Consider the following 15,483-nt stretch of genomic DNA (forward strand, 5'->3'; position numbering starts at 1 on the left):
GATACCTTATTTTTTAGTTTTTTTTTTTTTTAAATTATTTGACTTTAGTGCTTGAATTTTAATTTTTTTTTATATTTTATTGTTTCAATAAAAAATACTATTAATTAAATATTTAAACTTTTAAAAATTCCCTGGACGAGGATTATTTTTTAGAATTATTGTTTTTATTTTTTATTTTTTAAAATACTTATGGAAAGGATGTTTATTACTTGATTTCCGCTACGCAGCAGATAAAAACAATAAAAGCGGTTTCGCAAGCAAACACACGCACACACAACAACGTATTCGCGGCGAAAACCCATCCTACCATTTTTAGCTTCTTCAATTTGCCTGCCACCTCTTCTTCTCTCCTCGCGCAGAGGGGAGAGAAGAAGAATAACAACAACAACAACAAGAAGAAAAACCCCTGAAAACTCTGTCAATGGTAAATTCTCTCTACCGCTAGGGTTTCTATTCTCTCCATTGCCACATTACCTGTCCTCTCGTCAACCTCTTCTTTATACGCGCATTGCACCGAGATCGACAATCTTATTAATGCTGTTGGAGTTCGCTGATTTGTCTTTGTTTCAGAGGATTACCTCTTGGGTAACTTTAGTAGATTTTTTCTTTGTATAGATTCAAGGTGAACTCTCTTTTCTTTTGGATTCGTTTTGTACTCAATTTGATGGTTTGAAATGTCTGATTCGTTCCATCGGCTACTTTCTTAATTAATCCATCTGAATGCGATCTCAGTACTTTGTTCTACATAAAGCGGTGTGGGTTTATGATGTCGATTTTTTTGTGGCTTGTTTAGTATATTATGGATTTGAATTGCATGGGACGGGAGCTTATTCGTAATTGTGGATTGTACTTGATTTTTCCGCTCTAAATATTTCTTTGAAATTATCTCTTGCATTAAGCTGGTTAAAACCATTTTCTTCCTCCTAAGTTTTATTATATCATTAATTAGTCACTATGCTAGTAGGATTAAGTTTGAGCAGTTCTGTGGCAATGAAGGTTAAGATAAGTCAGTATCAGGTCTCCTTAGCTGATGTAAATTGGTGCTTGCAGTGTACAGATAAAAGGTATTTGTTAATTAATGGTGTGCTCAGTGGGAAGTGGGAGAATGGCGGTCATGGCAAGGCTTCTAGCTGCTGGAAGTTTATCGCAAACCATTGGAGGTAAAATGAAACAATCTTATTCAAGACTTGCAAGATCCTTTTACATTACTGATGGTTTAACTGCAGACCTTATTATTATCATTGTTGTTGTCATTATTGTTGTTATTTTTTGAAGATGAATTAAATTAAACTTTATTTTAGTTGTTTTCAATTTTGTAATCATATTACTCCTACAATTTGGCAGATGAAATTGGCCAACAGAAATTATCTGCTCAATGCATTTTCAGAGAATTACATGAGGCAGATGAAGCAAATTTGCTCAATGAAGAAGGTAGCTCCTGGGCCTGAATCTTGTTTCATATTGATAAGTGCGAGCCTATATGGCCTTACAGAAACAGTATGCAAATATAAGTAGAAGACATGGAACATTTTCATGCTCTAATGTTTTGGCCTAAAAAAAACGTTCAAAATTTGGGATTCTCAGTGTTCATTTTGTTGCATATTAATTTGTCGCATTTATGATTTCTGGTCAGTTTTCAAATTTTGCACCGGTATTCAATTTTTTCTAACAGCCTGATCCTCTCCTTTTGCAGATATGCATGTATTTGGTTTGAGACCTATGGCTGATCCTCTGGACCTGGTAAGGTTCAGAACCACTGTGAACTTCTTTATCTTATAATAGTATCTCAATTATTCATGTTGTTATAGTATGGAAGTTTGTTTTTTGTATCAATATTCTGTAATATTTTCATCACAAGTATCCTTGTGGATCCTTCTGCTGCTTCATATCCTTTTTTTTTTTTTTTTTTCCTTTTTGGTTCATGCTTACTCATTTTGGAACTGTGGTGGTGATAGTTCAAAAACTAAGAGGAATACCAATTTTCCCTTAAGACCGTGATGTGTTATTGCTCGAAGAATAAAGCCTGTAGAAACTTGTAAACTTATCATGTGGCTGTCTCTGCGATGCATTCTGCTCAAGACCATCCCTTTGTGAATGAAATGTCATTAAGTGCATTTTTCTTGTGTGCTTTTGATGCTATGGTTTCTGAATTGAACTTTGTTTCTGATCAGAATGCTTAGCTTTTCTCCCAAATAAGTATAATTTACTGTTCTTTAAAAATGGAGTATAAAATACTGAAAAGAACCAGTTTAACAAATTTAGGGAGTGTAGTTGGGATGTTGATTTGATGAAGGCTGAGAGGTTTTGAAAGAATTTTGTGTGTTTTTCTTGCTGCAATATGTGAAGGGTGAATCATGGGGAATCACTGTAACTGCTTTTAAACTTAATTTGTTTACTTAGGATATTGCCTACCGGTCCATATCTCTTTATTTTATGTAGTTTTTGTTCTTAATAAACATTTGTTCTTTATGTTTCTGTTTTCACATGTGCGCATCTATGTGCACAAACATCTTATCTGATTGTGTAACATCATTGTGAAGGTATGTTGCAATGCTTGCAAGAAACCAGTGAAGACCAGCCAGTATGCGGCTCATACAGGTTTTGAGTTTTTTTGTTTTTCCATCCCCATTTGTTTCTTTCAAACTCTTCTTGCTGTAATGGCAAGTAGAGATGATGTGGCATCTAAATTAATTTTCACAGTAAGTCCAAAAGCCTCGATGAAATGACAGCATTAAAAACTTATTGGAAAATTTGTACAGGTTGTTCTGATCTTGCTTATTGGTTGTTGTCTGTACCAATATCTTATCAAATTTTTGATTGGATTATTCTATCACTGCATATGGAAGTAAAGAAGAATAACATAAACACTCGTTGCGAACATTGGTACTTCTAACTTTAATTTGATAATGAATATATCAAATAATCCCAATTGGTTAGATGCCATGTAAGTCTTTCTGTCTCTTCCACATAAATATTTTTCAGCAACAATTTTAATTTTTGGTCCAAACTTGATATGCTTGGGGGGCATGGGTTGGGCAGTGGTTTAGCCAATCTTGAGATTGCTTATAGGCGTGCTTGTACATTTTCTGTGAATAACTAGATTTACAAACTGACCTAAATGTGACTTGCTTGCCTTATACTAGCTCTTCTAGTTCAGTGGTGCTTGTGCTGCTCTGAGTTTGGTTATTTTCTTTTCTCCTTTTCCCCCTTATTTTCAGAACTTTGTAGGTCCTTAAATTCTGCAGAAGAAACAATCTTGAAGCGTGATGGTGGTAGTACAGGGCATAGGAAACCTCCAAGGAAGGAGAGGAAAAAATCATTAACTTCTTATATTAGTATCCTTTTATTTTCTACAGTTAACATTAGATTCCAAAAGCAGGATAACATTCCTACTTTATGTTCATTAACATATATCATTGTTAAAATTATGGTGCTATTTTGATACCAACAAAGGATTATTGCAAAGACCCTAAAAAAATAGTTTTCTGATTCTCTCAATGTAGAACCACTTTTTGATGTTTTCAGTTTTGCATATCATTTTAAAGGTTTTCTTGCTATATTTGTTTTGTACGGGATATTATATTTGATAACAATAGCATTTTCTTTCTGGTTCTTAACATATCTTGGATCAAGCTACACCAGTCACAGAGCAAGAAAGACCTGTATCTACAAATGCAGATGATGTGGCTGCATCTGAATCTCATTTGAAAGTGCAACCTGGAAATCTGTCTTGCTTCTCCATGCATACAAAGAGTAAGTCACTTCTGCTCTTAGTTTTATGTCATTGGAGTTTGGCATATAAGAGATCAGTGACTACATGCATGAAGTTTTGTTTTTCCAGTTACTGATGTTGGTATCATCTCTAATCTCTAGTTTAGTTGGCTAGATTTCTTTTGACTTTGATCACTCTCTCAGTTGACATTATTATGTTGTCTCTTTTCCTAGGGTTAACTCTGTTGTCCATCTTCTGACTCCAGCTCAACCTTAAATATTTCATGATTCTCTCTACCTTGATATTCAGTCAAGTGCGCTTGCTTGTATGAACGTTAATATCTGAGTCACACTTATTGGAATTCTACTCTTATTCAAAGTCCTCTCTTCTTTTTTTGTCTTTCACTGAAAGGACATTGTGCCTACCTTGTCTGAGTGGTTTTTCCAATTTATTGAATCACTACTACATTTTGATTGCACTATTTTCATCTCAAACACAAGATTTCATCAAATGCATGTCTTCAGTGGTTACTCTGTGATGTGATTGCCATTTGCTTGGCACTGAACATTTATATCTACTATAATCGTTTGCTTGGTTACAAGTCTGACCTATCATTTTGATCATGGATTCCAAACGGTTTCAATGATGAATTTCCAGTGCGAAATTCTTCCAATACCATTTTAAGGAAAATGCATGTAGTTTCACTTCCAAGTCATGTGGCTTCTCTTTTGAGCAAGTGTCTAGTGGAAAATGTACTCACTGGTTGTTTTTATGAGGAATTATTATGGTTTTCGAGTAGTTGCTTTTCTGACAGAAAGTTAGATGGTCCTCTGTTTTTAACCCACATACTTGGGCAGTGATAGATAATTCAATGAAATTTATGTACTAGGGTACTTGGGCAGTGATAGATAATTCTCTATGTGCTGGAATTGAATATTGCTTAATACTTTGCTTTCCTTGTGTCCATTAGGAAATCTCACATGTGTAGATGTGGCATCTATTATGGATGGTAAAGGAGTGAGTCCTGAAAATACAGATCACTCGGCCTGTGTAATGCCACCTCCAACAAAACGTTCTAAACTGTATGCTTTCTTTGTTCTTAATGCAATGTGACTGCTTTAAATTATACGAATCTACATATTTTCAGGTATCTTAGACAATTTTGCTTTTGAAATTCGTATATGTTTGTTTCTATATTGTACATTGACATCCCTCATCCTTTTCATCACACCTATTCTTTCTCTTTGTTAACTTTTCATATATGCACATTCTAGTAACTGCTGTACTGTTGTGCTTAAAAGATTTCTGTTTTTCATGGGTTCCTATATGAGAATCTGTCCACTTTATTCCCAGAAGTTAACTGGGATTGGGTGGCTATAAAAATGATCTTCCGATTTTCCATGTCAGACATCTAATATTTTGTGAATAAGTATAATTGATAAAGCATTTAGCCATGTGAGTTAGGCTATTATTTCTTCTGTATGTTTCAGCATGACGATTAGTTGTGAAGAGTCAGGAACAATTGCTTTTTTTTTTTTTAGGTTGTTTGTGATAGTTTTTGGGTTTATATAATCAAATTCTTTGTAGAATTAGGAACAGACTTTTGCAGAATGCATTTAGTCATAGTTATTGATTAAACTCTACTTAAGATGCTCATCGTGCATATTCCTTTTTGTTCTTGTAGCATATCAAGTCAGCACCTATCATTATCAAATCATCCAGAAGCAGTTTCTGGCCTAACAAAAATTACAAGCTCTCAGGATACTTTTACCTGTAAGGCTAGATTTATTGTTCTCAAATTTACATGAATTCCTCTTATTTCTCTAAGCATTGTACGAGTAATTTTACAAAAATGTATGCACGGGCATATATACTAAAGTAGCCAATGATTGATTTGGTTCTTATGCTAACTAAGTCAGTTTTCAATTTAAAAATTCTATAGTCATAACCCATTTAAGACGCACTGGAATACCCTGGACTCTGTTATTGCAGCTGAACAACAGATGAGACTCACCAAGACATACTTTTCTTTTATATGTTCAGGTAGGGATTTTCACTTGCAGTCAACTTCGGGGAGTGACATGCCAAATGATTGTATTGTCTCTAAGTTCCCTGCGCGAGCTCATGAGCATTGCCTGCTTTCAAAAGGTATTCTCTTATTGCACTCAGTTGGGATGATTGTCAAGTTTTTTTATTTTTTTAATATGGTATTGCCTTAAACCTCCATGTTCTGATTCTTTACTCTGAGAGCTTTCTTGTATCTCAATATTCAATAATAACTGATGCAATTAAATCAGATATTCCAGTTCCCCTTGCTACAAAAATTTATTACTCTCAGAGGAATAATCGCCTTCGGTTGGCAATTGCTCATATGTACCATGAAGCATCAGCTAAGGGACGATTCAGTAATGTCATGAGTCCAGAAGTATCAGAGGAAACCATAATTCAATTACCGGCTTCATCTGATAGAGGTTGTTCACGTAAGCAAGTTGATGACTTGTACAAGAAGGTTTGTGCCTATTGATTCTAAATTTTGATTCCTCCCTCTCCTTGTTGCTTTTTACTTGGAATTGTAGTGTGCTTATCTTGATACCATCATGATAGAAATAAGAATCCCATTTGGAAGTTCACTTGTCACTACATATAATCCTTTTTTATTCTTTTGAATAGTTAAAGTTGATGAGTTCTACTCAATGTTGTAGCTCTAGAACTATATCTAAGAGCGACTCATATTGCTGGTCATATAAAGTCGAACTAATGATATTAAGCTTACTATGTGGTTGTAAGAAGTTAATTCTATTTCCACATGGATGAGAATGTGCACTCTCTATTTTTCAAAGATCATGTCCCTTGAGTTTTGTACATTTATACAACTTCATCTTATTCTGAGTTTTCCATGGTAGAATGGCTTTGTTCACTTCATCATGTTTTAAACGAATCAGTTATTTTCCTCTTATGTGTTTAAAAACTGAAGATTTTTGCTGGGTGGGTATCATACATTGTTTAATGAGCTATTGACTTGTATTATTATTCCTTGGAAACAGAGGGAAACTTCCATATGTAAACCCGATCAAATTCTTGCTCAAAGTTCAGAAGTATGCCTGGATACATCCGCTAACTTCTCACATCAGTTTCCTGTTGATAACATTCCAAGGCCTCAGACTGCTCCTATTGGACTGCTCAGGAACAAATATCTTTCACAGCCTTATTCTTTTGCAGGGAATTCAGGTAGTTTACAATTATGTGATGTTGTATTGAATCGAAATAATATATATATATATATATATATATATATATATATATATATGTTTCCCTTACAACAAAATTCTATTTGTTTTTCTTGAATCATTTTCTAACTGAGCTTAAGCTACGCTAGTAAAATGGAAAGGTATGGGCAACTTGGTTAGAAACTAGTTGGAACCGAGCATAACAGCTAGTGAAGTGTTGGTTACACTTAAATGAGTGCTCGATTGTTACTGGCAGTTTCTGAAACTGCTATTTTCTTTCTTCAGTGCCTGAACTGAAAACATTCTGTTTGTCTGGGTGCTGACAAAATGTAATGTACAGCCCACCAAAGGCATGCTTATACTCCATTTCTCATTTTCTTTTCCTATTTATTGTTGATATGGAAGCCATATGAGGAAGGAAATGGAAAATTCAAGAAGCTGATGGCTTTGGTTTTGTAGGACAATCGCTAGGAAACATGCAACAACCAAGTGGAAGCGTTCCTGTTTTATAGGAGGCCTCCTAATGGATTTTTGGCTAGGCGAAAGTGTATTTAATACAGTACATGAGGTTAGGATCTATTTTTGAAACAAAAAGAAAAAGGCAAATTACCATAATTGTTCATTCTAACCTTCTGTATCTTGCTCAAATTATGACTCTGTTTATACTTGAAGAAATTAAAAAAAAAAAAAAAAAAAAAAAATCTCTTAAGAGCCATAGATGTTGCACCATGACAATGCAGTAATGTTAATTTTATGATCTGATTCCAATGGGTTTGAATGCGATGATGTGTATGAGATCTCATGTATGAAGCTTCCTGTAACTGAGTTTCAGTTTCATGGCAAATAATTTCATGGTTGGCTGGTGCTGAAGGAGCTGCTGGAATTATTTGCCTTTCAATTCTTGCCTTGAGTAATGCTAATCTGAAGTTATGCTTTTGCTTGAGAATTATTAACATGACTGGCAAAGGCTGGCTTGCTTGGTTCTCAGATGAAAATGGAAAAACGAAACATGAAAGGAGGAAGAATTCTTTTTCTCCCTGAAATTGACATTTTCTTTTATTATTGTCAATTGTTGTTAATTTAATTCGATCTTTTATACCTGCAATGTGCAATCGGTGTGAAAAGCCACTCCAGAAGAGAAGCAAGTTGAAAAGTGTAAACATGTCCTTATAGTTGTGTCTAGTTAAAGTTTGGTAATGGTGGGAACTTATTGCTCCAATTCAAAGAGTAATCAAAATATGGAAGCATGAGTTTTTTCGTGAGCAGGATTCCTTCAGTGGGTTAAGTAAGTGAGAACAACAGATTTGGACAACCTCTCGTGTTTATACTATTTGCCAGCACGGGTTTGTTTCTTCAAAACTTGCATGATTTCGAAAGTGCTCGTCTGTCAGTTTGGATATTAAAATATCCCTCTATTTTTTTATGAATCTTGTGGCTCACTTCCATGGACTTAAATATTGTCATGGAGGCATTGTTTTTCTGTCATGATTATGACAGGCCAAGCTCTACGCGCACAAATCGACAGAGGATATAAATTTATTTTTAAATTTTAACATTCTCTTTGAAAGAGAGAAGTTATAAATTTTGTTTTTTTGTCTTAACTTTGTTTTTAACGCTACTCTTTTGTAGGTTTCTAAGAACCAGCCGGCTATCTCACATTCCATGAAAGTTACTGTTACAAAATTTTTCCTGTTGGAGGAAACTGTTGTTTTCATGGAATTAAAAAAGAAAAGAAAGAATTTAGAAAGAAAAATATCTTCCTTCCTGATATTAATAATATCTGTGTTGGAAAAAGATAAGTTCAAGACTCAAAAGTGTTGATGGTATTTAGACCAACTGAATGTTATTTGGGAACAAATGGAAGATGCCTGTTGGGAGGAGGTGGGTTGTGGCTTGTGGATTCCTATATTTGGTCATGTGATTAATGAGGCTTTTTATCTTTTTACAAAAATGGAATTTTAATTTTTAGAGGGTTGGAGGAATACAATACTAGTCAAAATAAGTAAATAAGATAGGGCAACAGAGTCATGTTCTAGCGTGGATGGCAAAATAGACCAAATGGGTCTTCCCAGCTGGGACTTTGGTTTCCTGTTTTAAATTTTTAATTCATTTGTGGGTGGCTTTGGTGGGCTGTCCTGATGCCTACATGAACAATCGCTTTCATATACGTAAAAACATTTTAATAAGGGAAAGAGAGAGTTCTTCTGTGTAACATGAGACCCACGTTAGAGATAAGGGAGAACCCATTTTTTGGGAGTGCGCATATTTTTTTTCCTTTCAAAAAAAAAAAAACACTTTCACAATTGTAATTTTAAATTTTGAAGGCATCAGCCTTAGCGATCTGGACCACACATCATTTACTGGATGTAAATGAATGAATTTAAGATACAGTTATTTATTTATTAAATTATGCATACATGATTATTATTTTTTTTTTCCCCTTTAAAAAGAAATAAAGCACTTTAATCTTATATATATATGTTAGAATGACTTATTTAATTGATTAATTCTTTTTTTTTTGCCAAAGATAAGATTAAATGCGACAATAATTGAATATCTTATCACAAAAGAATTTTATGAAAATTAATAATAATTAAGTCGAACTATTCATTTTACATTATATAAATATATATTTTTATTGAGCACAGCTTATGAATTTTTATAAATATAGAATTCAAGTTTCCAAATCGTTTAATAAAAGGAAAGTTCAACATTTCTATTGAGTATTTGCTTTGAAATGTTTCCTAAATGAGTTAATTAATTTTGTTTTTTTTTTTATATAATTTTAGGAATTAAATAAAAAATGACGTGATTGCATATAATATTCATATTTGTAACTGAAATAATTTATATTTTGAAAAATGAAAAGAAGAATATGCAAAATAGCTGCATCTATCATCATAACATAGTCGACATTATTTTAACATGGAGCCCTATCTTTGTATCTTGCTAGGCCTTTGATAAGACGAGACAAAAAATGTTCAATAGGACATGCTTCCCTCTATTTAGCTATTTCTCTATTTCTTCTCCCCCTCCGTCCCCTTTTATTGGATTTTTTATATATATTATTATTATTATTGTTAACGTTACGTGTTTAAATTTCTTTTTTTTTCAATATTTTTTATTTTTTTTAGAAAGTTCTAATTTGCCTTTTCTTTTCAATATTTTTTTCTATTCTTTTAGCTTCTACCATTGCATGTAATAGGGGTCACTGTTGGTTACCTAACATTCTTTTATTACAATTAATTAATTTGTATTTGTAGGTGAGATGTATTATTACGAGGGAAAACTTTCTTCCTTTAGCCTAGTGATTAAACGCACTAAATCCTATATTACTGATCAGAATATCGAGCAGTGAAATTGATATTTTGAAGAGAATTTTAAACATAATCGGTTCAATTTAATAAACATTAGTCTCTTTTCTATTCATTTTAAATTTAATTTTATGTTATTATCGATTTAGTTAAAAGTTGTATAATAATATCAAAATTTAAAAAAAAATCCAGAAAATAATTCTAAATTAGAAAAAAAAAAACAGAAATATTATATTTCAATTAATTGGTTAGAAATAAATGAATTGAATTGAAGAAGATAAACAACAACTCGAAATTCACAGCCTGGCCCTCGGGTTTATAGTTGGGGCAACCGCCCACGGACTGAGACTCTGATAAATATAATACAATATTATTATTAATAATACAAAAAAATTAAAAAAATAATAACCAAAAGAAAAAAAAGGGAAAAAAAAACGTCATCCGCTTTTCCTCACACGTGCGGATGTGGGGCCTACTTTTTGGGATATTATTACTAGTTATTATTTTGTTAATAATTTAACATTATTGGTGTTGGTGACGTGGACCTCCTAATTACCAACTCTTTTGCTTCATGACGAAAAATTAGGCATAATTCCTGTTTGGTTAAACTTAAACCAAAATTATGTTTAATGAATGATTAACAGGTGGCTGTACACAGTAATAAGTCCTACCAAACAGGGTCCCTTTTCATTTTATAGCCATCTGTCCATCCCGTATGCCCCTTTAAAATGGAAAATTGATTCATCTAAATTTTTTTTTTAAAAAAAAATCATATAAAAAATAATATGCAAAAATGACAAAACTGCTGCTTTTTTTTTGAATAAAAAAAAGCTGCTGCTTAAAACTAATAAAAAAATGAATTAAAAAATATTTAGAGACAAAATATTATAAAATCTAATACATTGGGGAAAGAGGTCAGTGTAAGAAATTCCAAATACCTGGTATAAAAAAATATAAAAAAAGTAAAGAGTTTTTCGCAATTTTTTTATAATACATAATATAATTATCAATAAAAATTTCATCTTTTTCTTTTTAAAAATTTGATGTTGATAAATTTACAGATCTAAAAATTCATTTCGGAGGATTGAACCTTCTCAAAACTGTTTCTTTTTGAAAATTTCGAATCCAAAAATTACAATTTAGATCAAAACCTAATCGGTTCAAACTTTGTTTTTTTTTTTTTTTTTTGCCCTTTTTGCTTATTTTAAGCTATAGTTTTATTTCCATTTTAAAAACAAGATATTTTTTCTTTCAAAAACCAAAAGATATTTTTTAAATTTTATATTATATCCCGTTTAATATATATTTTTATCAACACAAATATTAGTGAATTATAATTTTAATTGTCTTAATTCTTGCTTAAACTAGAATTGTTTTAAAAAATAATTTAATATGAGTCATTAATTATAATAAAATAATATAACTCATTTAATAATTAATATAATAATTATATATATATAAATTATAACGTATTCTAGATGATTTCCACCATTTTAAAGGATAACTATTAATCTAAAAAAAACTAATTATTTTCCCCTAAAAAAAATTCCTAATTCGGAAAAGGTAATTAGATTAATTAGCGGATAAGGTACTAAAACTATAAGTGATATTCTTAACCAAACCAAAGCAAACAGACTTTAGGATTAACCTCTTACCACTGTCCACTTCCTCTCTACCAAAACAGTCTCTCTTTCTCTCTAATCCCAAAATCTCTCTTAAAGATATGGGAATTCAAATTTCTTCTGAGTAAATTAAAATTATTATCGCAACTAATAGATTGGATATTTCAGTTTAGAGGAAAAACCAATGTCTGCAATTAGGAGTATGATAATTCGATCGAGGTCCCACCGGGTGGTTCAGGACGGCTTGGCTCCGGCAGCGGAGGAACCGAATGTAGGAGAAACTTCGTGCTGGGCAAACATGCCGCAGGAGCTCTTAAGAGAGGTTCTAATTAGAATAGAAGCATCGGAGTGTAGCTGGCCGCCCAGAAAAAGCGTGGTGGCTTGTGCTGGTGTTTGCCGGACTTGGAGATATATCACTAAGGATTTAGTCAAAGTCCCTGAACTTTCCGGCCTGCTTACCTTCCCCATCTCCGTCAAGCAGGTACCCAATTACAATACATATAAATTAGATTGATTACTTAGAAAAGCTTGGATTTTTGTTTGTTATTGGCGCCGAGAATATGGGTTGAGTTCAAATTATTTTGGTTGCTTTTTGCGCTATTTCTCATTCCGTATGTCTAAAGAGATCATTTTTTTAGTTTTCTTTGATTCTATGTTCTTGGGGACTTTTATGGATTGTCTATGTAAAGTTTGTCCCTGAGTTTCGTCAATAAAAAAAAAGTTCTTGCATTGTTGTTGATATAATCTCCATAGGAAAAAACGTTTTCAGATTGTAGTTATGGTTGCAATTCGGTAGAAACATGTTGGGAGGTGTTAATTATGGGATCTAAGAAATTGTGATTATTCTTTTGGGTAATCCTAATGTAAATCTACCCTGATATTTTCGGAATCAATTTATCATTTGTGGTTTCTTTAAGAAATGTAGTTTTTGGACATGTATCTTTAGATTATTCGTGCGAAACTTGTTAAGGGTAGCATTAACTGGCTGATGAACTAATCTGTGTACGTTGTAAAAGTTGTGGTTAACGATATTTACCTGCCTTGAGATTTGCCGTGGTGTTTATGGAAAACTTGATCCCTCAGACATCTAAATGCGAATTGCAAATAGCTTGAGAGTTGGGACCATCTTTTCCTTAGTACGACAATTTCCCAATTCTAGTGAGGTTACACTGGAAATTGCTGAAGTCTTTCAAAAGAACGTTCCTTTTAGGGACCACTTTTTGCTTAAGTAGCATAGGTCCACTGTGACTGTTACCTTTTGCAAATTGATGTGGATATTATCCTTTTATAGTTTTTAAATTTCCTAGTCCATTTGGAAAGATGACCATTTGAAATGATTATGGACTTGAAGTTGTTCTAGAGTAAAACTATAGCACAGTGTCAAAGTCCAATACTCAATCATTTGAAATGATTAGCTATTGAAAGGACACTTATAATAACAAACGTTTCTAATTTGTGTGCCCATAGGATACTTGCTTATTGCTAATATTAATGGGCCTCCAGTTCTTTAAATGATGTTGTAGATTCTGATATTAGAAATGTTGTGATGGCTGGCTTTTGAGTTTGGATTTCTTGATCAACTTGTTTTCTTCCTTTCGAATCTTCCTGTCATGCATTGTCACATTTTGTGGCCTTTGTTTGCAGCCTGGTCCGAGGGATTTGCTCCTTCAGTGCTTTATAAAGCGGTGCCGGTCTACTCAAACATACTATCTGTACCTAAGTTTAACCCCTGGTGAGAATTCAGTTCTGATTAGTTATCAGTTCAATCGCAATTATGAATAAAACATTTCATTATGCACCTATATTGATCTTCCTCTAATTAGATAGTTTTTTTAAAGTAGTACATTTTCTTAAATTCTAGATTTTATGAGGGACTGGCTATCTTATGCTTTGTCCTCTTCCAAGCTTTAGAGAATTGAGTCTTTTGCTTTTGTATTTTCCCTAATGCAGCACTAGCTGATGAAGGAAAGTTCCTTCTAGCTGCACGCAAGTGCAGACGCCCAACCTGCACAGATTATATCATTTCTCTAGATGCTGATGATATGTCGAAAGGGAGCAGTACTTATGTTGGTAAGCTGAGGTATGATACAAGTGCCACAGAGAATTAACCTTTTATTTATTTTTTCTTTTGTTTGTTAGAATCTTTAATACTATATTTTTCCCTTTGACAAGATCAAATTTTCTGGGAACCAAGTTCACGGTCTTTGATGGACAGCCACCTCATGCTGGGGCCAAGATGGAAAAAAGTCGCTCTTATAGGCTAGTAAATTTGAAACAAGTTTCTCCTAGGGTCCCTGCTGGCAACTATCCTTTGGCTCTCATCTCTTATGAATTGAATGTGCTGGGTTCGAGGTAACGGGTTTACTTTATGCATTTACAGATTTTTGTTTGAGAAGAAACATTCTGTTTCCTGTATACTTCCTCTATTCAGGGCCTATCTCCTTCAGTAAATATGTGAACGGCAATTAATTTTTTGCTAGCAGTAGCATAGCTAGCATGATTCCCAGATACTAGTTAATACTTATGACATTCATTCTACAAAAAATGCAGGGGTCCTAGGAGAATGCAGTGCATTATGGATGCTATCCCTGCCACTGCTATTGAACCTGGTGGGAGTGCTCCCACACAGACTGAGTTTTCTCATCACAGTTTAGATTCCTTTCCATCATTCCCATTCTTCAGTTCAAAGTCAAACCGTGCAGAGAATTTCCTATCAGGACCTTTGTCCAGTCAGAAAGATGGAGCATTGATACTGAAAAACAAGTCTCCAAGGTGGCATGAGCAGCTTCAGTGTTGGTGTTTAAACTTCCATGGTAGAGTAACGGTTGCTTCTGTAAAAAACTTTCAGCTGGTGGCTTCCCCAGAAAATGGACCAGCTGGTCCAGAACATGAGAAGATCATCCTTCAATTTGGGAAGGTGGGAAAGGATTTGTTTACCATGGATTATCGATACCCAATATCTGCGTTCCAGGCATTTGCAATTTGCCTTAGCAGCTTTGACACCAAAATTGCTTGTGAATGATGACGTACGATAAAACAGGTTTGAAGTCTATCATTTTGCATCCAAAACTTGTAGAAATAGAATTATATGGAAATATGTAGGTCTTTGTAGAATTACAAATAGAAATCTTGTTTAGCTTTTATCGTGGTGCATATGTATATACACTGACGTATATGTAGACATTTTCAAACACCAGAGTTGTTTTCCTGTGAAGCTTGTAGGATCCGTTCCGATAGTGTAATACTTACTAACCCCAACACCCCCATCTTTGGTCCAGGTGCAAAACTCTAAGGTACAAGTTGCGATGCGATGCAATAAGATCGTCAGTGGGAATGGATTGCACATGTGCATAATTCTGCGAATGAAAGGCAAAGAGACTGATGCTTGTTCATGATTTTGAAATCAATCAAATTGTGGGAAAAGATCTGGACTTCGAAGCTTATAATATTATAACTTTTGTCAGTGACAGTTCTTTGTAAATTTAACTTTGTATATAACAAATATTTTTTTAAGTATCTCCATCTGTAGTCCTCCTGTAACTTAACTGCGTTTATTATTTTTTCTGAGATGCTAGGATGCAAATTTGATTGCTCAATAAGGGTGTGTT

The 15,483-nt window shown here is 33.5% G+C and overlaps 2 protein-coding genes across 7 annotated transcripts; both read left to right on the top strand.

Moving 5' to 3' along the window:
• The first annotated feature begins 231 nt into the window (after nt 1–231).
• Nucleotides 232–7,674, top strand: LOC105631831 (uncharacterized). Of its 6 annotated transcripts, XM_020678558.3 has the most exons (14): nt 232–622; nt 1,051–1,160; nt 1,345–1,431; nt 1,694–1,740; nt 2,541–2,598; nt 3,219–3,335; nt 3,628–3,753; nt 4,683–4,794; nt 5,397–5,485; nt 5,756–5,860; nt 6,010–6,221; nt 6,757–6,940; nt 7,225–7,289; nt 7,399–7,674. In XM_020678558.3, exons 2-13 carry the CDS (start codon nt 1,079–1,081, stop codon nt 7,260–7,262), a joined length of 1,257 nt encoding a protein of 418 aa, XP_020534217.1. In that variant the 5' UTR covers nt 232–622; nt 1,051–1,078; the 3' UTR covers nt 7,263–7,289; nt 7,399–7,674. The 6 variants fall into 6 exon arrangements, with proteins under 6 accessions (XP_020534217.1, XP_020534216.1, XP_020534214.1 ...); XM_020678557.3 differs by lacking the exon at nt 7,225–7,289 and having other exon boundaries at nt 6,019–6,221; XM_020678555.3 differs by lacking the exon at nt 7,225–7,289 and having other exon boundaries at nt 233–622.
• A 4,183-nt stretch (nt 7,675–11,857) lies between these two features.
• On the top strand, nt 11,858–15,391 carry LOC105631830 (tubby-like F-box protein 3). The gene is made up of 6 exons (XM_012214018.3): nt 11,858–12,356; nt 13,520–13,607; nt 13,826–13,955; nt 14,048–14,227; nt 14,426–14,915; nt 15,154–15,391. Exons 1-5 carry the CDS (start codon nt 12,060–12,062, stop codon nt 14,895–14,897), a joined length of 1,167 nt encoding a protein of 388 aa, XP_012069408.1. The 5' UTR covers nt 11,858–12,059; the 3' UTR covers nt 14,898–14,915; nt 15,154–15,391.
• The last annotated feature ends 92 nt before the right edge of the window (nt 15,392–15,483 follow it).

Source organism: Jatropha curcas, chromosome 7, assembly GCF_041381405.1.
Source record: "Jatropha curcas cultivar XTBG-Jc1 chromosome 7, XTBG_Jcur_1.0, whole genome shotgun sequence".
NCBI classification, from domain to species: Eukaryota; Viridiplantae; Streptophyta; class Magnoliopsida; order Malpighiales; family Euphorbiaceae; genus Jatropha; species Jatropha curcas.